The sequence below is a fragment of the Harpia harpyja genome, chromosome 4 (assembly GCF_026419915.1).
Source record: "Harpia harpyja isolate bHarHar1 chromosome 4, bHarHar1 primary haplotype, whole genome shotgun sequence".
Lineage (NCBI taxonomy): Eukaryota > Metazoa > Chordata > Aves > Accipitriformes > Accipitridae > Harpia > Harpia harpyja.
In genome coordinates, this window is record NC_068943.1 from 77109826 (window position 1) to 77133600 (window position 23775).

At 37.8% G+C, this 23775-nt stretch overlaps 1 protein-coding gene across 9 annotated transcripts in view; it reads left to right on the forward strand.

Annotated features, from left to right (window-relative positions):
- Positions 1-632: 632 nt before the first annotated feature.
- QKI (QKI, KH domain containing RNA binding) overlaps positions 633-23775 on the forward strand; it is a 165593-nt gene continuing 142450 nt past the window's right edge. For all 9 annotated transcript variants that reach the window (XR_008234804.1, XM_052784863.1, XM_052784864.1 and 6 more), the window contains exon 1: positions 633-847. Coding sequence is in view for 8 of the 9 variants with exons in the window: in XM_052784863.1 (XP_052640823.1) it covers positions 706-847 (142 nt within the window). In the remaining variant the exon portion in view is untranslated. The remainder of the gene's footprint in view (positions 848-23775) is intronic.

Here is a 23775-nt window from a genome sequence, read left to right on the forward strand (position 1 = left end):
GAGCGAACTGAGGAGAAGTGAGGAGGCGGCGGCGGGGCTGAGACTCACCAGCCACAGGCAGCGGCGGCGGCGGGAGGGCGGGCGGGCGGGCGGGAGGCAGGCGGAGAGGAGGAGACGCCAGGCGCAGCGCGGCGGCAACAACAGCGGCGGCGGCGGCAACAGCGGAGAGACACCGGCGGCGGCTCCTCGGAAGCGGCAGCCGCGCCAACAGCGCCCGCCCGCCCCGCTCGTCCCCTCCCTCCCTCCGTCCCTCCCTCCCCCGCCGCGGAGACAGGGGGCAGCGCCGAGAGGAGAAGCCGGGCTCAGCGTGTGTGCGCGCGGGAGGAGGAGGAGGAGGAGGAGGAGGAACGCACCGAGGACTGCGCCGGCCGAGGGCGCACGGCGCAGGGAAGCGGCGGCGGCGGCACCGAGAGGCGGCGGCGGGTCCTTGTGCCCGGGGAGGAGGGCGCAGCCCGCACGGGGGTTTCGACCGAGTTTCCTCTTTTTTTTCCGGTCCCTCGGACTCGGCGGCGGGTCGGCGTTCGTCTCCGGATTTGAATCCTCCTCCTTCTCCTCCTTCCTCGGGGAAGCTCCCCTCCCCGCCCCCTCCCCTCCCCCACCGCCTCCCTCCCTGCCCGCCCGGATCCAGCCGGGCGCCCCGTGCCGCGGTCGCGTTGCTCGGCGGAGCTGCTGCGGGCGCTCGCCGTCTCTGCGCGGGCTTGGAATATGGTTGGGGAAATGGAAACCAAGGAGAAGCCGAAGCCGAGCCCCGATTACCTGATGCAGCTGATGAACGACAAGAAGCTGATGAGCAGCCTCCCCAACTTCTGTGGGATCTTCAACCACCTCGAGAGGCTGCTGGACGAAGGTAACAGCGCTCGCCCGGCCGCCCCCTCCCCCGCTCCGCCGCCCTGCCCTGCCCCCCCCCTCCCTTCCCCGGGCCTCCGCGCCGCTCCCGGGATCCCGCTCGGCCCCCCCGGCCCCGGCCGGGCGGCGGAGGGCGGCGGGGGGGGAGAGCCCGGGGCCTGTTTGGCTCTCCCCGCTCCTCTCCGCCCGCTCTCGGCCCCCGGCTGGAGAGCCTAAAACAAAGGGGAAGTGCGGGCTCTCCCCGCCCTGGCCGCGGCCGTGTGGTGCCGGGGGACTCGGTGAGCGAGTGGGAGGGGGAAGAGGCAGCCCCGGCCGCCCGGGTCCCCGCTTTCCCCTGGGGTTTGGGGTTTCCCCCCCCCCTTTTTTTTTTCTTTTTCTTTTTCCCTTCCCCGCACCGTCCCCTAAAACGGAGGGAAGGGTAACTGCTGCACGGAGGGGAGGGAGCGGGGAGAGGAGCTCAGGAATGTGCTCTGGGGGAAGGCGGCAGGGAGGAGGGGAAGGGCTGGCGGGGGGCGGGGGGGTCCTGTGCGGCCCCCCTCGGCCCGGCCGGAGGGCCCCGGGTGGGGGGGGGGTTGGGAGGGTGTTTGGTGTCGAGGTTTGGCTGTTCTGGAAGCTGCTTGAACTTGAATGACTAAGACGGAGGGGGGGCTGAGCTCTTTCTTCGGCTCCAGCTCTACCCCACCCCAAACTGGCCACAAACTAATTACGGTTTTCCTATATCGTGAAGGAAGCGAACAAATTCTTCTTCTTTCGGCTGTCCTTACCTTCTAAAGAAACTAACTTGAAAGACTCCTACGTGTGACTTTAGTGAAAGGGAAAAAAAAATAAAAAGAAATTACGAAATTGTCTCCTCCTACCAAACGTCCACTGCTGCCCCCAGCCCCGCACCCCGCTCCTGCCTCGGAGGGGTCACCCCCCCCCTTTTTTTTTTCCTAAATAGCTCCCTTTAAGGTTGCGTTTTTACAAGAAATAATTTCATTTTAGAAAGAAAAAAAAAAAGCATACGCTGGGAACTTCACGCGTCCCGTACGTCTTCCCACTACAGTAGCAGACCCGCTGTGATAAAAATAAGGCGATACACTTAGTATTTTAAATTTGCTGTATGCTTGGGTTCACAGGTTTGCTTTTCTTGTTAGAAGCATTTCCTTTCTTACCACCTTAAACCTAGGCTTTCTGGAGAGTTAGAGAGACCTGTTTGTTTAATCGCATTTGGTAGCTTTGTAGAATATGAGAAAACCATAAATTATTTATACATTTCAACCTGTTAGGATTCTTAGCGTGAAATACTGAATTTCAAGATTTCGAGTTAGGATTCTTGTTTGCGGACATATTCTTCCTCGCTAAAAGAAGTTTGGGAAGTTGTTGACCTCGGAAGATGAAAGAGCTGGTTATATTTGGTAGAACAACTCCCCGCCCTCTCCCAAGACTGTAAAAACGAGATAGTGACTGTAGTACAACAAAAAATAGCATATCGAGAAAATGCTACCTTCTGAAATAAATGATAGAGGAGTAAAAAAAAACAAAAACCAAACCCAGTGAAGAATACTGAAAGATGGACTGTGGGAAGCGTTATAATGGGAGATTCTATTTTTATTTTCAAGACTCTTGGTGAAGTTTGAATTTATATTGGAGCAAATATGGATGTGAAAAGTAAAACTGTTTAAAACTGACCCGCAGTAAACAACCTCTGCAGAATAGTTAGATTTACAATAAACATCAAGAAGCAGCTTGACTGAGAAGACTCCTTTTTAACACAAATGAGCCTTCCAGAGGCTTGATGTCGGATTTTGAAATTCCTGAATCTTTTCAACTTAATGTATTTGGCCAGAGGAGGCCCAACCCCCCCCCCCTTTTTTTTTTTTTCAGAGAACAAAAGAAAGAAAAACTTTTCCCCATACGAAAAGGACACTGAAAAAGGAATGTCTGAAATCGTTGTCTTTTGATATATTTTTAAATACTGAAAGTTCTGGAAATCTGTTTTGTGAAGTATTGGAGTTCCAAAATGAGGGCTGTGGGGACTCTTGCTGAAAAAGTTTTAAGGATTGTGTTGGAGCTATTTTTCACACTCTTCTTTGAAAGAAAAATAAATAAAGTACAATCTCTGTTTCTAAAGGTTTCTAAATAGTCTCAGGAAGAAGTCTGCTATCCCTTTAAGCTTTTCTGCTTTTCCTGTTTACGTTGGCAATTGGGTGGAAGTAGTGTGGAGGCAGAAAACTTTTTGGAATGTTGAAAAAAAAGTTTCACGCAAATCTAGTAAATTGCTTCAAGACTTCAAAATTTGAACACTAAGGGGCGCCAGTTATTTTTTTTCTGAGGCGTGAGGCTGGCCTCTGAACACCATTACTGACTCGAGTAGTGAAATTAACAGATCTATTAGAAGATACCAAAGAATGACAAAACACTTGTGGATTTGTGCAGGTATCTCTGTTTGCATGGACGTACATATATTGTATGCTTACACACAGTATTGCGTAGGTGGAAGAATCAATAGCGATGAACAGTTGAGAAGTTGGAACAACTTGTTCTGTAAAACATCTATCCTGCTTACCAAAGGGGCACTGTGTTAAGTATCTTGAATTACATGCTACACTGACATCCTCCAGAAGGGTTTAGCAATAGCAAGCTATAGGTTTGCTAGAAAGGTCTGCAAGATTTAGAACGCGTACTTACAAGTATAATATTTCATAGTTTCATCAGTTGTTTCATAGCACCTTTGAGAATACCAAATATTAGGGGCAGGTGTGTGTGTATATAGATTTATATATACATAATCTAAAAATAGTTACAGTGTTCATGTTCCTTCTTTGCGCCCCCCTCCCCCAATTTGGTTTGCTGCTTCTAGTTTATTGTTTTGTGCTTTAGGTGGGTGGTTGGGGTTTTTTTTAGTTACTATACAACCATTTTCCTGAAGGTTTTGTTTATGCTTGAGAAGAATAATACGATCAGCCTTTGTCTTTTATTTTGAGCTGATCAGGTTGAACAAATGAAGTCAAATCCCTAAGAATTCAAACAAATAAGGCATGGGGTTGCTTTCTCTACTGGAATGCTAGCGTTTTATTTATTTTTACATGCCAGTATTTAAAAACAAAACTCAGATGGGCTTGTGTTGTGGTTATTTCTTGTAACTGTATGCAAGAGATAGAAACAGACCTGTTGGTTTAGATGAACAGTACATCTAATCTGGTTAGGTGTCAGAATGTACATCTACTTTTTTTGGCCTGTTTCTGTGCTGTGTGTATTATCCAAAACACATTTTCCTTTCTGAACTCTATCCTAGTGTTTGATCTTTGAAAATTTTAGTGCTTAGCTTAGTAGATGGTCTCTGCCTTATGGCATTTGGTTTGAAGATCAGCTTAAATGTGAGAGGTATATGGAGGAAACTTTTTTTTTTTAAAGAACTACTTTATAATAAAATGTGAAAGTCACAGTTTTGTTTAGGTTACAGATATTTTTGCATATGCGTGCTTTCAACTTCATATGTGTAAATAAGGCTTTTGTGGATTAACAAGGATGTTTAAAGTGCACATCATAATAACTAGGAAGCTGGATTGTTTTTATCAGACTAGTGCAAACCTGTGGGAAGAGAGGGCTCTTCCTGAATGTGGAATAGGCTGTATTTCCTGTAATTGTTTGCACCATCAAATGTGACCTGATTTTTTTTGCGCTTCAGCTTCTCAGATACTAACTTTTATGAGTCTAACCTAGATTGTTTTTTCTGACAACTTGTATATTTTAATGGTCCCCTTTGTGGCAAATGAATAAAGCTGTACCTTTTTTCTTGCACTATTTTTTTTTTTTTAAAGAAATTGGACATTTCAAACTCTGCAATTGCACTCTGACCTGTTGAAATTAATGAGGTACTTTGGTTTTATTCTTTCAGCAGATTGTGAAGAAACACATCTAAACCATTAACTGTGATCTGAGTAGTGTAATTTTCATATTTGCATTTTGTTTTCTTGAACCTGTAAGTGGTCAGAATGTTGTACCTGCTCAGAGTGTACGCAGATCAAACCTGTGGTCTGAACTTTTTTTTAGAGAGGTATTGATGCAGACTTTATCAGGAATTCATTTTGCCTCTGTAAACTATACCTCAAAAATTTTTGCCTCCCTGTTAAACTTGTGTTGAAGGTGACTTAAAAGTGTGTCTACATTTAAATGTAAATTAAGCCATGCATCTAGCTTTTGGAGAGAAATCTAATGTCATGTCAAATAGGCTGCCTCTTTCTGACTAGCAGTTATAACAAAGGTAGCTGTAAAAACCTCGAGGTAGGGATTAAGGAGGAAACATTTTTCTTGGATGTTGCGTGCTCTGTTTACTGTTCTCACTGAGAAAAGTTCGCGTGAACTTGCAGAGCCCAGTGCCCAAAACTGCAGTTTTTGTCTCAGTCACATTATCTTAACCAAAATGTCTGCATGAGTTAGGACTGAAGAACTGTGTTCTGGTGTTGTAAATAAGTTCTCCCTGACAAGTTATCCAGTTACTTTTGTACATGACCTTACTGTTTGTGATTATGTAAATGTAGCCTGTGCTTAGCTAGGGTTTTGCTGACTTGTCAGATTTGATGAAGGGGCATTGGCCACATTAGCATGTCTGTTTTTCAGTTGTATCAGATCTTGCAATAAAACCCCATTATTTCATTACAAACCATGCCTCTTAATGCAGAGTTGAGAGATGAATATTCTTTAGGGTAAAGGCCTTATGATAGGTGTTTACCCAGAGGGTCTCAGACTAATTTTTAAACTTTGAGTTGTTGCATGCTGTTTTGTACAATTTTAACATTACAAGAGCATTGAGTGTTGTTTGTGTGCTGTTTATCAATAGTGCTCTTTTGAATCTGGTTATTTAATAATTTCTAAATCTTAAGGTTATGGTCTGAAGCACTTTTCTGATTTATGATTGTCTCATAATAACGAGGTTGTAAAGCTTCTAGAACTTGTGTGTTCAAAAACTTCCTAAGAGTTGTTCTGAGTTGTGGGTTTGGTTTGGTGTTTGTTTTTTTTTTTTATTCTTTGGCAGCCTCTTATAACATCAAAACAAAAGCTCCATTGCACTTAAGAAAAAGTTTATTTATTTATTTTTTTAGCTTGGGGAAAAATACTCACCCCCCCCCCCCAACAGTTCAGTTCTTTTTAAAAGAAGTTATTTTTGGAGCTGTATCTGCAATATTTATAGGATTGCAGTCGCCTGGCATGTAACTTAAAAAGATGGGTGGTGTTGTTTTGACTGATAGAAGTTTTAAGTTAGTAAAGCAGTTATTTTAAACTCATGTTTTGAAAGCAGTTTGTTCACTGTTGCTTACCAGTAATTGATTATTAAAATGTCTGTCATCAGAGGGTTTTTAAGTAACCATAGTAGACTTAGTTCTGTACAGGAGCTGCTGACTTACTCGTATTTAAATTGGGAGAGACCTGTTTGAAATTTTTATCACTTTTGTTTAGTGGTCCTTGTTCCTTAGGGTTGGAATTGAGTTGCATTTTCCTCATCTGAAATTGTGTGCAATAAGTAACTAGTGTCATGCAAAAATCTCTTGCTATGGTTAGAAGCAACTGACCAAGTGCCGATTAGATTAGGGAGTGGCACGCGATGCTTTCATAACGCACAAAGGAAAAACTGAAGGTGTATTGGTTAATATTATAGTAAACTGGAAAAAAAAAATGCAACCAACCACCACCAACAGAGAAACACTTAACAGATTTTAAGAGAGCACTTAGAATGTATTAATTATGAAAATGAATTTTACAAAAGAGAAAAGGTCAAGTCAGAAAAGAGTTGCTGGTGTTTGATGAGCGCTGTGTGTGAAGAGAAGGCTGGACATGAAATGAATGGTTACTTTTGTAGTTCAGTAACTTTTTTGACCAGGTTATCTGTTTCAGTCCTTAAGTTAAAACTTGCTTCCTCTGAGTATGCTAAACAATGCCAAATTAGGAATGGGATACTTAAAATGATTTGAATTGTGTGGACTTCGGCAGAAAAGCAAGTACATTTGAATTGTCTTTAATTACTGTCTGTAACCTTAAAATGCTCTGCTTTTTGGAGAATGCATACTGATGCAGATATCCTATTAATTAGATGTATTATTAGATGCTGATCTGGTATATATTCCATGACTGACAGGATAGATCTGTGTTAACGTTAATTACCAGACCATCCTGACAGCTCAGGCTGATTGAAGTACAGCAGGAGTCTGCCATGGAGGCTGATGGTTTATATTCGACTGCTTATATGGAATGTCAGGGGGTGGGAGATGGGGGAAATGCCTTGCTAGGAAAGCTGTGAAGTAATGAAATGCCCTCACTCACTGACCCTTGTCTTTATTGAAACATAACTCACAACTCATTTGGGCTGTGTGAATTTTTCTGTACTGATTTTAATCAAAGTGCATACTATGAAAAAATTCTGTTGTTTTTGACATTTGATTGAAATTTAATAACCCAGTGCTAAGAAAACTAGTAGGAACAGTAAAACTGCCAGTGTTTTTAAATCTCATTATGCTTAATGCAATTGGTTAGGTCAGTAGAAGTACCATATAAGGTACGTCTGCGGCTTTGTAGCAGGAGGATCTAGGTCTGCAAAGGACATTGGAGCTGTTTGAATCCTGAAACAGATGATAGGTGTAATGTTTATAATCTGAATTAGATCCCTTTGCTCTGGTGAGACAAATTGTTACGTTGCTGCAAGTTAAGCAACATTACATTTCTACTTTTGACTTGAAAAAATATCCCATGTTACCTTGTGTGGTGCAGTTACAGTAATTTCTGGGTTTGCATTTCTTTTGGTTGTTTTCCTTGGAATTGTTTAATAGAAGTGGAGTTAGCTTTTTAATAGCAGAGCTTAGATTTTTTGAGACAATGTATGCTTGAATGAGCAAAGCAACCATGACAACTTTAAAGAGAACTAATATCCAGCTTCATTAGTAGAGCTGCCCCTCCAGAGTGTTAATTCTTGTTTCCATTAGAAAGGTGTCTGTTGCAAGCCAGTTGGGTGTCTGAGAACAATGAGGAGAAGATAGTGGAAGTTAAAGTGCTTCTAGTCAGGTGGTTGTGTTACTAAACCTCTGTTGTCTGCGTCCAGTACTAGAAGTTGCAGCTTTTTTGATACTCTGTAGTTATTTTAGCAGGTGTTAGTGCTCGGAGTGAGTGTGGTGATGCTAGCAGGATTTTTTATTTTATTCTCATGGCTTAAAATACTAAGTAAAAATTAAAAGATATTTGCAATTACTTTTCATTTGAGAATTGATTTTTATACTTGGTGTCAAAATAGTCAATTTTGTTTCTCAGTTCATTGCAAAAAATCATTCTCTTGAAGGGAAATGGCAATAGGTAGCTATTAACGGGTTTTCTTTTAGCGTTTTTGGTGGTGTATAGTTGATTGAATAGCACACTGGAAGTCAATTTTTTGAATTGGTTTTCAAAATATTTCTGACTGCAGCTGCACCTGAATACTTGTACTTTACTCCATCCTGTAGCAGATGAGAGATTTTGTGTTCCCACCACAGGGTGTACCAGAGCAATGTTTCGATACTTAGTAACGTCATTGCAGTGCTCCCGCGAGTGCCTGCCCCAGAAGGTCCTCAGGATCCCCCATTTTTAAAGGGAGTAAACCATGAAGCAATTTGTGTGATAACTGACTGACATCTGAGCATATTAATAATGGGGCAGTTAACACTTTTAATGGTATGTAACCTTCTCAATGTTCATGCTTCTTTAAGACTTGATTTAAAAAGGAAAAAAATACCAGCATGAGAAACAATTAAAATCTTGTTACTTTGCTGGGAAGTTACGTAGTTCTGAGGCGTAATGCATCAGAATGGCTGCTTATGTCAGAGCAGAGGCAGGGGAAGATAATACAGTATTTTATACTCTTATCTGGTGGATCAGTTTCTGGCTTGAAAGGTCAGCTGATATTCTGGACTGGTCAGGTTTTTTTTGTTTGTTTGTTTTTGTGTGGTGCTGGCTTGCTTTTCAGACAGATCAGAGCTGTGATCGAACTTGCCATATGTGATCTCAGAGTAGTTGTGTTGGCACAATGAGGTGGCTCGATACTGAAGCTGTAGAGCAGAGCCTTGGGGAGAGAAGTACATTTGCTTAAAAATTTACTTTAAAGTCTGAAACTCAACAGCACAGTTGATGCCAACTGATTTTGCATCTGGTCCATTCAAAATTTTAAGGACATGACTGTTTTCAGACTAGCTGACACTAGATGGAAGCCAGACTTTCCTGAATTTTTTAAGTCCTTCAGCTATTGAAATAATGAAGCTTATTGTTTTGTCTAATTCAGATTAAAGAACTGTTTTAGAAATCTCTGTAACCATTACTTGGTCGCAATGTCCTGACCTAACTGCAGTATCTTTTCTTCATTAGCATCTAGGAGATGGAGTATGCCTGAAATCTTAAAAAGTAAGCAACAGATCTGTCTAGCACAAGTATTAATAAAAACTTAATGTTCTGGTTCATATATTTAAATGGCAACTCAACTAAAACATTCAGCTGATGTTGCATAATGCTTCCGTTTATTTATCACTTAGAAACAGTAGCAAATCGTTCTTATTAATGCAGCTTAATCTCATAACCTGCAAATAATTATATCAAAAGTTAATGCATAATTTTCAATTTTTAGCTGCAGAGCAAGCCAAATCCACTTCTGTTTGCTGTGGAATATCTTTGGTTTCTTTGCAGGAATGGGGAGGAGGAGAACACAAGGAAAAATTCTCTGGCTGCAGTGTTGCTCGACTGTGCATGCTGCTTTTAGTTAGTTTCAGTTTGTCTCATTTTGAAAGAGCATGAGCTGCACCCCTACATCAGAAATCAATGCAGACATTTTTTCCAAAAGTTGTCAAACTGTTGTCACTTCCCCCCCCCAAACTTCCAAACTAACTTTGCCTAAATACTACATGTATAATCTATTGACAAGTGTGTTCTCTAACAGTTGGTTTGTGTGTTAAAGTTGAAGGTTAAAATGCTGTAATAGGCCCAGCTGTCATGTTTAAAGTATGATGTTTTGCTGTGAAGATTGTCTGCGCAGTGAGAAAATGGTGCGTGTTAGATGATGGTGCAGACAAGTTGTTGGTAGTTCTTTAATTGCTTAAGTATTGTATCATCTATAAGGATAAATAGAGTCAGAGAGGCTCATGCAGTCAGTTTATGAAGGAATTACTACTTCTTTAAATCACTTGAGGCTTTTATGGAAATCTGATACTGCCTCTGAATCAACGTGAAGCAAGACTCCTTATACGGATTTTTTGTTCCCAATTTTCACATAGTTCTGTCAACTTTGTGCTCAACTAGTAAATAGACTTGAACAAAATCTGGGCACAGATGATATGGTAGGGATCAGAAATGAATTCTAACCAAGATTCCATCAGGAGGACTGATTATATGCATATTAAAACATCTTGAGTGGAAGAACGATACTTTAGTTTCAGGTACAAAATTAGTGACTGCAATTGCTTTTAGAAGGGAAGTATATTTAGCTGTTGTAATAACATGTTTACAGAGATTTGAGTCTCATATTTTAAAATTTCTTGCGGTATTTTTGTGTTCATTCTCTGGATAAATTTTCTTTTTGTGACAAGATTAACATAATCCTTTGGGAAAAAAATCTGGAGAAAACATTGTCTAAAGATCAAATACACCTTGGAAGAAACTGAAAAAAAGTATAACTGGCTTTCTTGAGAAAAGGTTATTAAGCTTACAGAATTTAAAGAACTTTTTTTAGAGACCTGTGGCACTTAAGAAATATACTGGTATTTTGAGGAGCAGAAGGGGAAAAACTTACCTGTATCAACTTTATATAGGGTTAATTGAGGTTAGATTCTATATGGATCAAAGTACTTCCAATTTCTAATAATTCAGCTGTAGCTTCCAGGGAAGCAAGGAATTGTGCGGAAGCTCTGTCTGTAGGTAGTGGGGTACATAAACCTAGTGCCTATTGATTTAGTAACTGTATTTTATTCATAACTATTCATGAGGAGTCTTGTTGGTTCCAAATGGGAGGTTTAATGCACACTGAGGGCACTTGGTAGTGCCGAGTTTTAACACTGTTAAGTGTCTTCAGGAAGGTATTCTTGCGTCAGCCTCGGATTAACATAGGATGAATAACAGAGCAATTCATCAACTAGGCAGCTCTGAAGAGTGTCAGCAAGAAAGCTGACGATGATGAATTGAAGAGAAATGGATGCTGCCGTAGATAGCCACTACAGCTAACTCTGGTGTGTTGAGGGATGGCAGTTGGTATTTAGGTGTATGCTGGGTAATTAAGTGAGGAGGGACTGCACTCCTTTGCTTGGCTGAGTAGAAAAGAAACATGTCCCTTCTACAATTCAAGAAGGTTACTAAATTCAACAGCTTAAAATGACAGATGGACACCTGGCTTGTACTTTATTGAAAAAGATTTGCATCAATCTTTAGGACTGATAAATGTGAGTTATGTTTTGAAGACAGACTCCTGAACTTCCCTTGATGTTTCAATCTCAGCAACCTTATTTGGCAATAAAAATTTGGTTAAGTTAACTTTGAGGCAGATTTAGTTTATTCTGAACTTAATTTTGCTTCAGGTTTTGCGCTAACCTTTCTTAGGTCTCACAGCTTTCAGTTACTTCAGTTATTGGTTACTTTCAGTTTTAAATCCCCCCCCCCCCCCAGATAAAGAAAATAGTTGTGAATTTGAGGGGGTTAAACTGGAAATAAAATTGCCTTTGCTTTTTTGCTTCTGCCAATGTAATAGCATAACTAAATGGTTTTTGTCATGTGCACAGGTCTTTCTAATCCCATTTAGTATGGTTTGTGCTAGAATTGTTTTTGACTGCTGGTTGTTGTATCAAATTGTTGAACACCTGATACATGGAGAACAGTTTAAAGTAATAACATTAAAGTTCCTTACTTTGTGGGGGCTGTTTGTATGGATTTTTTTTAGTTACTGTAGGTAACTAAACCTACATGTGCAGTCTAAGGAGTATATGTACAGGCTTTGTCAGCCCTGAGCGGAATTCAATACCGAAATCAGTATCGAAGACAAGCATTTCTATATGTCATGTAGTAGTCATAACTAATGTAGTATAATGGTATGTTGTAGTATAAATTGCTACACAGATCAAACTACATTTTTAGTATATTTTTTTCTTCTGGATTAAGCAACTTGGCTGCTGAAAGTTTTGAGTTATTGTTACTAAACACTAAAACATGTTCCTGAATAATCAGAAGGACATTGTGTTCTCTCTTCAAACTTTTATTGTGTGCTCTTGGTGTTAAATTTCAGATACAAGGCAAGATACTAATAAAGCAGTAACATTTAATGAGCTTTTTTTCCTGGACTAGTTATGGATTAGTAGTTTCTTGTAGTATGTAATATATATAGTTGTAACACAGCTTATGCTGCTATACACAAATTTTTTTTTTTTTTTTTTTTGCTTGGAAGGCAAAGGAATGAATATTGCTAGTAATGAAACCTGGATAATTTCCAGGCTGTTAAGCTAATTAATGAAACTTAATGCCACAAATATGGATGCAGATACTATGCACCTATCAATATTGGTATCATGAAAAAATTAACTCAAAGGATATCGGACATTTTAAGAACATATTACTGTATAAATAACTACAAAAATTGTATTATATGTTGATCTTGAAACTAATTAAATCATTATATGAAAGGAGCAGAAAAATCAGAATACATTTTCTTGAAGTACTTGCATTTTGAAATGGAATGTCTTTCTGCTCAGAAAATGTTTCCCATTTACAAAAATAATACAACAATTTAAGTTAGCCTTCAAACATTATGAGATTATACACTACACTTGATTTAGGAAAGGAGAATAATTCTGAGATATAAAGGTGTCAGTAACTGTTGTAGTGTGAGATACGAAGTAGCTTGTCATCTGGTTCGGATCATCTGTTTGGCAGAACGTTTTCTGAGGATAAGAGAGATGGAGATACTTTATATTGAAGTTAATGTTTGTACAATCTAATAAAGATTTCCTCTGCACGTACTGTCTTTTTCAAACTTAATCTATACTATTTTTCCTTGTACTTGTCACACTGAGCTACTCTAGTCACTCCTTGTCCTAACCTGTTTTGACATAGCAAACAATTACAAAGCAGGTGTATTTCATTTTGCAGCACCACCAGTGAAACTGTGCAGTCACTTGCACAAAAAGTAACATCAAAGAGATTTTTCTCCTAAACCTAACCCTTAAGGTTTTATATTTGCTATTGCGTGAAAACAAAATAGTGTTTGATAGGAGACCTCTGAGACCATGTTCTCTCTGAAGTAGATAGACAGCATCTTTTTTGTTTGCAAAGTTAATGGAGCTAAGTGAAAAGCAATATGAGTTACCAGAATGGTGTTTTTCAATCTTATGATTTGCAGACCCACTGCATATGAAGAGTTGCTGCAGATAACAAAGAAAAAGGAAGTCTGTTATTGGGAGATTTAAATAGGCTATACTGAGCCTTCACCTCTTTTGGGAACTTTTTGTTAGTCTGTAAGTGGAAAAGATTGAAGACCACTGATGTAAAGGCATTTTCGTTATAGCAACTGTCCCTGTCCATGAGCCAAAGTAAGATTTTGCAACGAGAAACTTCAGGGTGATCATGAAAACAAATTGCGTTCACCATTACGTAAATTGAACTTGTTCCACCTATTTGCATTTATTCTTTTCTTGGGACTTTCTGCTATTACGTATCTACTGAACTAGCAAGTATGATGATGTTTTACCCACATGAGATGTAGAGGATCTAATTATATTTGTCAATAGAATCCAGTTTACAGCACGGGAACTCCAAAATATTAAGATGTTAATTGCCAAGAGTAGGTACAAGAGATGTAGCTTACTAAATTCTGTTTGGTATGCTATTATTATAGAATAATTTCAGTAGTAAACTGTCTTTAAGGGCATATGTAGCTTTCAATTTTAATTCCATTAAAATAGCCACGCTGTTGCCATACATGAACAAGGATACTAGAGCAAGTTTCAGATGCTCAAGTACCTTTAGCTGTAAATATTTCAGGAAATGTTTTTTGTTTCAGACTTCTTCCCCCTATGGAGAGCTCTGTGAGCTGATAGGACCTGTTGTTTGGTGTTAGTGATAAATGAACTTGGGGAAAAAAAAAAGTAACTTATAACATTGTTTAATACATAGTAGTCCAGGTGCGGATCCTGCCTATGTAGTTAATGCGTTCCTTAAATCAATCCTGAATATAAAGTCTTAATTTATAATGTCCTTTCTGGTGGATTTAACAGATGAAACTAGTGTAATTCATATCTATATTATATTAGAAGCTTATAAAATTGTGTTAAAAAGATTACATGTGATTTATAGTTAGAATTCAGTTTAAATACTGGATGTTCAATTTGTATGGTGGGCTGCACTTTGTTGTTAGTTTATTCCTAAAAGAGGCTGCTCTTAAACTCACTGGAATTTGTCAGCTAAAGAGAAAATTGATGATTCTGTAGCTACTCCATAAAAACTTACATTATCTTCAACATTTTAATTCTGTAGGTAGCAGAGATCTTGGCTATCAGACTGGTAAAATAAATATTAGTTTTGTTTTAATATTCTCTGTCTCTTTCTACCATGCATGTGTATAGACAGGGATGCACTCTTTCTCCCCCCCCCCCCCGCCCCCTTCTTTCTCTTAGTTAATACCCTTCTCTTACAGTAGTAGGAAGAGGGTACCCAGTTTCGAATGTTGTCTCTATGGACAAGATTTAATATGATTAGAAATCATGTTTTTTTCTGATGTAATTAAAAGTTATACATTAGATTGCTATAGTTGTAAAGCCAAATGGGAGGGGTGGAGTCTACTGTTTTAGACTTCATATATGTGACAGTTTTTAATGTACTTTGGTTAACTGAAATGTTCTCTTTATGAATGAAGAATATTTTCGTGTAGCATAGAAACATCAGGATTATAAGTTTTTACTTTTAAGTGTTTTTGTTAAAAATAAAACTTTCTGGTTTTAATAATATGTGTAAATATATTTTGAGTTTTGACAGCAAAAATGAAATTCGTATTTTAAAAAATCTATTATTCTTAAAATACAATATTGAAATTTACTTATGGAACATGGTCGATATCATCATGCAAAGTCGCATATGGAAATTTTTTTATGCTGATTGTTGCCTGTCTTCTGATATCTATTGGTGTCATGCAGAGCACTTTCCTCTGTAATAAACCACATTTTGGTTAATTCTACAGATTTTGACAAAACAGTAATCCTTCTCTCATCATGGTTTCAGTTAGAAAAGCTCCGATCTCAGCTTTTGCTGTAATGGCAAGAGGTAAACACTGATGCTGCATTATCTTATCTAGTTGATAATTTCATCTAATAGTCCCGGAACTTGATGTGCCAATTTTTAAACGCACTGGGCTGTGAAATAATCGGAACTTCAGCTTGCAAATACAAAGCTATTGTTTTCAATAAAGTTGAGTTGAAATCAGCTTTCTATGCTGCATTGCAGTGCAAACCAATTAATTACAGTGTGACAAGATGCCATTTTTTATTGCCAAAATAAAGTTTCTAGTATATTATTCTGCAGTTAATTTTATAGACAAATAGGCTAAAGAGCCTTTGGTTGTTTAACTTTGATTTTTAGAGTTCATGTTTATGAAATGGCTTCTCAGATGGATTTCTCTAATTTACACTGCTGCTAATGCCATGCAATATGTTCTTTTTATTAGTCATTGAAGTCTAGATGGCACTTCCATTTTATTTCATGTGACCCACCTAATAACAGTGCAAAACATCAGTTGTGCAAGATTTAATAATTTCTGATGTGTGCGCATGATTATACTCACTTTTTTTAACTTCTACCAGTTAATTTATGGTTTAACAAGTTTTTCTTATGTTTTGAAAAGGCATGTAAGAATTGACCAGAACAACATTACTACTATTTCCAATGTTATCTTCACTTATGTGGCCACATAAAGTGGAATGAGTTAAGATATCACAGGATAGTTTGACTATTGAGATACATCATCTTTGTATGAGATACTGTTTGCTTATCTGATAACAAAGTGGTTTTGAAAAACAGTGCGAGAAATGCACCTTTGAAAATGCAGCATTAGTTAATATAACTGCGTAATACTTAAATGAGCTAATGTGAAATTAAGTTACACTGTGCATATAGATTGGTTACCTCTAATACAATTTGATTACCTTTCAGTGTGACTAATACAGTTATTCCATGTGCTAAAATGACATTCTTGTGCTTTTTTAATATTTTTAATTGCTGATTGCATATTATCTTTCTTGTTTTATTGTTTTACTGTAATTTAAAGTCTTTTATTTAATGAAGCACAAACCAATATGAATTTAACTCCCAAGGTTCATAAAGGTTTGGCATGTGGCTTTTAGTTAGCTCTTATTCCTGTTGGTACCTAGCACTTTGCTGCTCTGTTTCCAGTAGTATATTTTTGTTTTTAAGTACAGATTTTACATTATCATCCTACTCAGCTCAGGTAGCATTTATAAAAAGAAGCAAAATGAAGATAGGGCATTTCTTTCGATTCTTAGTGGAGGATGACATTAAAACATGTAGCATAGTTTGCTTGAATTGTGTTTGCTCCTATGACTTCCATATCAAGAGATAGTGAGTATTTGGTATTGTTTTTCTGAGTACTTTTCAGGCTTGCCCAAAAACTTTTAAGGAAAACTAGGTCATGCGGAGGTGGGAAAAATCAGTGGAAATTTGAAAACAAAGTCTGCAGGAAAGAAAGGGACACTTAATATGAAGATCAAATGTACGTAAAAAAAATTCCTGTTGAGTGCTTACTAAATATACAAATGTTTCAAGACGTTTTCATATATTTTAGTAAGGAGTGTAAAGTGTATGTGAAGGTATAGTCAATATGAGGACTAATTTTATTCTCAGAAATGTTTTGATTAATGCAAGTAGACAAGTTTTATGTCAATATACTTGTTTGAAACCATTGACTTCTAGAAACACTTAATACAGGAGGTAATGGTGGCTTTTACTGAAAAAGTTGAAGTAAAGGTACCACCTGTGAAGAACTTCCTCTGAGGTATACCCGCTGTTGGGGCTTTTTCATGTGAGTGATAGGTCCTTGCATTACATTGGAGACGCTAATGTCTGAATGGATGTGATGGCTGCCTCGGAATGATGCTGCTGTTAGCAGTGAAAAATGTCTTCCTTACGATTCTTGTGCAGCAGGCCGTGGAGTGCAGCACATTTTTATAATAAAGGTGATGAATTTAATCGCAAACTGGCAGCCAAATGGAAATTGCAGACCTTGATACTGGGAGAAAATTGCCTATAAAGCAACTCCTGAGAGAGCAGGCTTTAAATTTATCCACCCATTTCGACATTGAGGAGAACATAGGAATTGCAGAGTATTTTGCTTGGCCTGTTTAGTTCAGATGGATGACACTTCAGTCTTCCTTTATTTAAGAACTAGATACAGTGTTATGTTGTTGTTGGGGTTTTTTTTTGTTTATTTTTTTTTAATTCAAAAAGTGACCTTGCTGCTTAAACTTTACATAGTAAGGCTTTTGGAAAAAATCTATTCCTTTATTAGCTTGAAATTTGCTCCTGTTAAAAAGTAGGACCTAATATGCATAATTAATTGAAACTTAACAACTGCTTCACAGATTTCCCCTTATGTCAGATTTAACCCTAAAGTGATTTGAGATTTAAAAAAAGCATATCCATGTATTTGAAGGCTGTTTGCAGTATTACACTTATGTGAGAAGAAATGCCATAAATGATTTAACTGGTCTAGAAGTCCCACTGGAAGTAGGATACTTTCTCTAATAGTATGTAACATAATTTCTGATAGAGGCACAGCATTTTTAAAAATTGTTGGTACTGATACATTTCAGCAAATCAATCTCTTATTTTTAGTAATGCCAAATGCTGATGTTCTTCCTATATGACAGCTAGGAACTGGATTTACAAATATGATTCCCATATATGGTAACCACTATATTAAAAAAAGAAGACAAAACTTTCTGTAGGGAGCTTACTAAAACATTATATGTTTATCATCTGTTCATAGAAATAATTGCAAATAAATTCATTTAGAAATCTATACTTTTATTTGACACTTAACGGAATGTCTTCACTGCAACACTTTTGGACTGCTCTTTTGGGTGCTTTGAGAGAGGTGATCGTTATTCAGGCAGAAGTAAGAATGAATAGCATTGGATTTTGTCACTGTCTTTAAGGTGAAGAGAACAGGAACACTTAATGGCAAAACATTAAGTGTGGCGTTTGGAACAACCTGGTAAGGATATTCTTTCCAATATTTCATTGGTCCAGTTTCTCCTCTTAAATGAAATCAGAAGTATGGTCTGTACTAGAATGATTCTCTTTGTCATATGATCCCTAAGGTAAAATTCCCAAAGGTAAAATACAGCTTGATTTCTGGGCCAACATGAAGAATGTTTTTAGCAAGTGTATGACATGGAACCGGCTCATTTCTTGCTCTCGATTTAACTTTGTTCTGTCCTTTAGAAAATCAAACCTGTTACCAATTCTGATAGGTTTTATTTTTTTAACTTATTTTATTTATTTTTTGAGTGAAGTAAAGCTTCCTAAGAGGTGGTACCCTTTATTACCAGAAGACATAAGGATTATTAAGTAGTTGTATGGTGAAAACAGTTGAGCCTCATTCTGGCAGTTGTTGCAAGTCTACCACACACCATTTCTGTAGTTAATAAGTAGCTCATCCATATTCCTTTGCTTACAGTATAGATTTGTAGCAAAATAAAATGAATGGTTGACAAGTTCTTGAATGTGTCTCACCATTTTGGATTATTTCTATTTTTTCTATAGAAAATATAGAATAGATTTTCTATAGAATATATTTTCTATGTAAATGCTATATTATTTTCCAGTCGCAGGAAAACCATGGTCTAACTTGCTTGAGAAATGTGCAGTAGCATTTTAATCTTGTTTTACGTTATGTTAATTTTCTGACACTGCAGTAGATTCAAATGGACACATTAACTGGACTTCCACGCTTTATTGTAAGAGGGACCAGCTTTTCCTTAAAATTCTTATTTTACTGCAGGTAGACAAATTCAGATGTATACAGACATCCAGAGTTAGCTCGCAGAACTTCTGCTCCTGTTCCTGTGCTTTTTATTGCCTTCTGACTGTAAGCGTTCAGAGGTGCCCGTTCAGTTAGGAAAGACCAAGGACAGGTCTTGGGTAGAGTTGAAACTGGAATATGTATTGTGAATTAACAGAAAAAGAAGATTGTCCAACCTGTTTACTGCAAAATAACTGTAGGACCTGTGTTTTTTGGTTTTTTGTGTGTTTTTTTTTTTTTTTAAATTACTGGAAAACCTTGGAGAGAAATTATGGAAGATGATTTTGAACTAATTTAGTAGTCTGATGCAAAAAAGGAGATTCTTATTTGGGAAGGTGTCCCTGTTACTTCCTTTCTGCTAATTCTGCCATTCAGTGGATCTTTCAGTGATCTGTTTTCAGCTCAGTAACCTGGAAGAAAGTTAATCAAGCAAAAAAGAGAAAAAGTATGAGTAATCTTTTGCTTGATTAGTGAGTTGAATTGGTGTAATAAGGCAGAGCTGGTGTGAGAGATGTTAAGGAACTATGCAGCTGGGATTGAGAAGACAGGCAGTGATGACACTGTTTTTCAGCAGCAGTGTGCTGTTAAAGATTACTAACTCTTCTTACCCTTCAAAGGAAGAAGTGGTATAGCAATCCTGACTTTCTGGAGTAATGCTCTTCTGATGGTCTAGATTTCTGATTTCTTCTGGACTTTCGTGTATAATTTGGGATATGCAGTCTCCTTCCTATAGAGTACTGAACTTTATTGGAGTGTCATAATTTTTTTTCTCTACTTTTTACAGCTTTCTCAAGGTCTGTAATTCTTTCCTGGGATGAGTGGTGTTCTGCCTTTTTAACTATGCAATTTTTTGCTTCTGTAAAGGAGAGCAGAAGTAATTTCATACAGCTCACCGTGATAGTTCTTTGGATCTCCCATTTAGTTAAGATTAGCCTTATTTTCACTGTTCTTTCTTCCTGTTGATTAAATGTCTGTGTAGACTTAAGCTTCTGTGTTGCCATTCATCTTTCCTAAGTTTCAGATTAAAAACAAACATAAAACCTAAAAACCAGAAGAATGTAATAACCTCTTAAAAATGAGTTGCAACTCATGTTACAACTAGTGGTAAGACATAACAAAACTGCTGGTAGTAACATTTTACTGTCAGTACAATGTATGATTAATGCTCTGTTTTCTTTGAACACTCTGGAGTAGATCGATTTTCAAGTTAATTTTTTCCTACTGGCTTTTGTTTGTGTTGCATACATCAACACAGAGAAAGTGCCCATCAAGGAAAGAGGGGAGGGTATTCTAACTTATTATCACTAATTCTGTGTGTGTGGGGGGGGTGCGCTTACGAGCTTGTAAGGTCTATTTCTAATGACAGTGATTACATGGGTGTTTATCCCCTGTAGTTACATAAAGTCATGTTCGCAGTTTGGCAGTATTGTCTGTATTATATCAAAATGGGTTTCCTTTTGCTGCCTTTGTTTCATCCACTGTGGTCTTCACCTTGCATTTCAGTATGGGAAATTGGCTTGATTTACTTTCTTTATGCCATTCATCCTATCTCATTTTCTTTTTCTTTTGTCTAAACTGTTTTTTCTTTTAGGTTTCTCCTTGTAACCAAATATATTGTACTGACTACTTTCACCTAATTTTTCTACTTCCACATACTGATACCTACATTATAAGCTTTCAGAAAGAGCTTTTGCTTGAGATAAAGTGGGAGATTCTCTGTACAGTGCCTGTACAAAAGGTCTTGATGCTGTTATAAACAACAATAAAGGCACTCTGTCTTTTGAATTTTTTATTTATTTAAACTGATACGTGTTCTGTGCTGCTCACTTACTCTGTAATGGTAACCATTGTTTTATTTTCAGCAGATGCTCTGTTATCTTCCATTATGTTTCTTTAGAGGTCCTAAAGTTCATTATTTTTTTAAATGTCTTTGTTATGCTACTCAGAATGGTGTGGACTTTCTTCTGAATTGTTACTGTTGAACCTTAGTATAATGTATAAGAAAGCACATAATTTTTTTCATGCAATTTACTTTGTATGTAGCATTGGATTTTAATCTGCTCCACTTTATATTCTAGTCCTCCTGAAGATTCTCAATCTATTCTAACATTTCATAGCTTTCTTAAGTATTGTTTACTGCAGCCTTACCATTCATAGTTTAGGTCTTGTTTTGCTTTGTTGACTGAATTTGTAAAGCTCTATTTTCAGTTTGTCTCTATTAAATACATATCTTGGCATTCGTCATTAAGGAAGACGTTTTAAATAGGGCATCTGGTCATTCCCAAGTTTAGGAATTGATCGGTGAATCTGATTGTGGGCCAAAATCTGTTAAACTGAGAATTAATGTCTTTTGAGAAATCTTTATGAAAAGCTTGGAAGTCCAATTTTATTTTTGTTTTTGTTCATAGTATTTCATGGAGATGTTTTTAAAAACAAAAACGCCCCCCCCCCCAACTTTTTATCTTTCATGTTCTTAACTAGATGTGAAAGTTGTGTTAGGAGCAGATATTTCAGAAAGAGGAGATTGTTTATTTAGTACTGTTTGCTTAAGTATGGGAAAGAACTAAAACACTGAGATGGGCGTGTGAATCTGTAAAATTAGACTTGCCTTTTGATTACTTTTCTTGCAAGAGTGGAAAATGAAGGGAAGGACATAAGAAACTGAATTTACTTCCCAGTTTTACTGATTGCCGCTACTTCTCTAAGTGGGCAAAACTCAGTTTACTGAAATCCAGAAAAAGTAAACTTTATAAGTTTCTCCAATGCAAGCTATGTAATTCACAATCCTGAAATAATTTGGCAAAGTCTTACTAAATATGAGAAGTAGGTTGCTTAAATATGCTGGTGTCTTTTAATCTCACTGCAGAATGTGCTTCTATATTGATACCAATGGAAAACTTTAATTTAGGATCTCCTTCTGGTGTTGGAAGTTCTGAAGAGGTCTCCAGATATCTAAATATTTTGCTTTTCCTCCTTCATCATGCAGTCAGTAATATCTCCATGCTTCACTTTAATTTCATTACTGACCTAAAGTGAAAATGTTGCAGGTGACAGTTTATTCGCAAAAATAGATTTTTTTTTTTTTTTTTTTATTTGCTCCTTGAGGAGTTAGGGTATCGTGGCAGCCACTTACCTAGATGGAGTGCCAAGCCCCCAGTATTTATGTCCCCATTTGAAGTGCACAGCTACAATTTGGAGTTCACTGTTGATTTTTTTTTTTTTTTAAATTTTGAGAGGAGGTATGACAGTTGATACCAATAATGCTGCTGCCTGTCAAAGCTGAAAAATATACCAACCAAGATCTTTTCATTCAATACTCATCACATTAATGAGAGTAACTAATAGAATTTACTCACGTAAGCTTTTCCTGGCAAGCTGAAATGTGTTCAGCATGTATCCAGGCCGTTTTGAATCGTAATTATAACTGGTGTTACTGACTGTATTTCGAATTCCTTGCTACACTGTGTGGAGCTTTATAAACTTTACCTAGAGTGTTTGTTGGTACTTTCAAGAACACTTCATGGTCTCATAGTCTGGTTCCATTTTCTGTAAGAAAATCATGTTGAAATGAGTTTTTAAAATGTCAGTGATGGATAGAGGACCCCAAAAAGCTCTTCTATGCTCTTCTGTGGGGTTTTTCTGTTCTGTGGTTGGTTGGTTTTTTTCCACAGCACAATGTAATTGAAAGCAGTCAGGCTCTTATCGGATGCTCTGCAGGTCTAGTGGCAGGAGGGGATTGACTATTTGCCTACGCTTTTTTCTTTATCCTTCAAAGATGGTTTCAAAACAGAAATGTTTCCCCCTGCAGCCAGTATGTGGGAACAGGTGGGTGAAAGAGAAGAGTTAGGGGGAAAGAGACAGAGACTAGCAGAAAATACAAGCCTTTCAGGCTGTTTCAGGTTTTGGCTGCTTTTGTACTCAAAGCTTATAAAAACAAGTCTTGAATGTTAAGTGGAGGAAGAAAATGAAACTTTCCTACTCCCATTTGACATAGTAGGTGTTAAAATTTTATTTCCCTTCTGGTAATGTAGCCTCAGCTATATGCCATTAGTAGTTGTGCATGGCTGTGATTTAATGAGCAATGGTTCATCTGCTTGGGCAGAATATAGTTCTGGGCAATTAATGTTGGAAGCAGTAGTGTAAGCTGGTGTGTAGTTGAGGCCTCATCTTGGTTCCATTTCGATACCCTATATTTAAAGTTGAAATACATCTTAGCATAGTGATCATGGTAGTGGTGGCAGTGTTTTGGGGGGGGGGTGTGTTTTTTGTGTGTGGTCTGTTGTTGTTGTTTGGTTTGGGGGGGGGGGTTGTCCTTAAGATGCATAAGATAAGCTATGAAACAAAATTCAGATAGTGACTTTATGGGTAGGCTAGCAAATATGTTATCTTTCTCTGTAGTATCTGGTACCAAACATTATCACACTGAAAAGAAATACACTGTTAACATGGTACTAGTAATCCTAGTATTTTTAGTGCATAAATCGAACTCCTATTTCAGTCATCCAGAATATGGGTGTGTTTCTGAAGAAGTATATGAATAATGTAAAGTAAAGCTCCAGATACGACTTCTGGAATGTGCCATGCTGTCATATATCTTTTAAGTAGCTCTGGTACAACTTATGATTAAGGTTGTGTTACGTATTCCACTAAATGACCTCTTGTGTTGTATGTAACTTTGCAGAATTACCTAAAACTTCTCATGTCAAGTGTGTAGTTTAGGCTGAGCTATGCTGAAAGCTTCAATTAAAACAGTGCAGAAGTTTTAAAGAATGAACATAGGGGGAAAAGTCTTACTATTTTAAAACAAAAAAATACACTTTTTAAAAAAACTTGCTCTGGGAGGTTGCTAAAGCAAGTGCTTTTATCATTTTGTC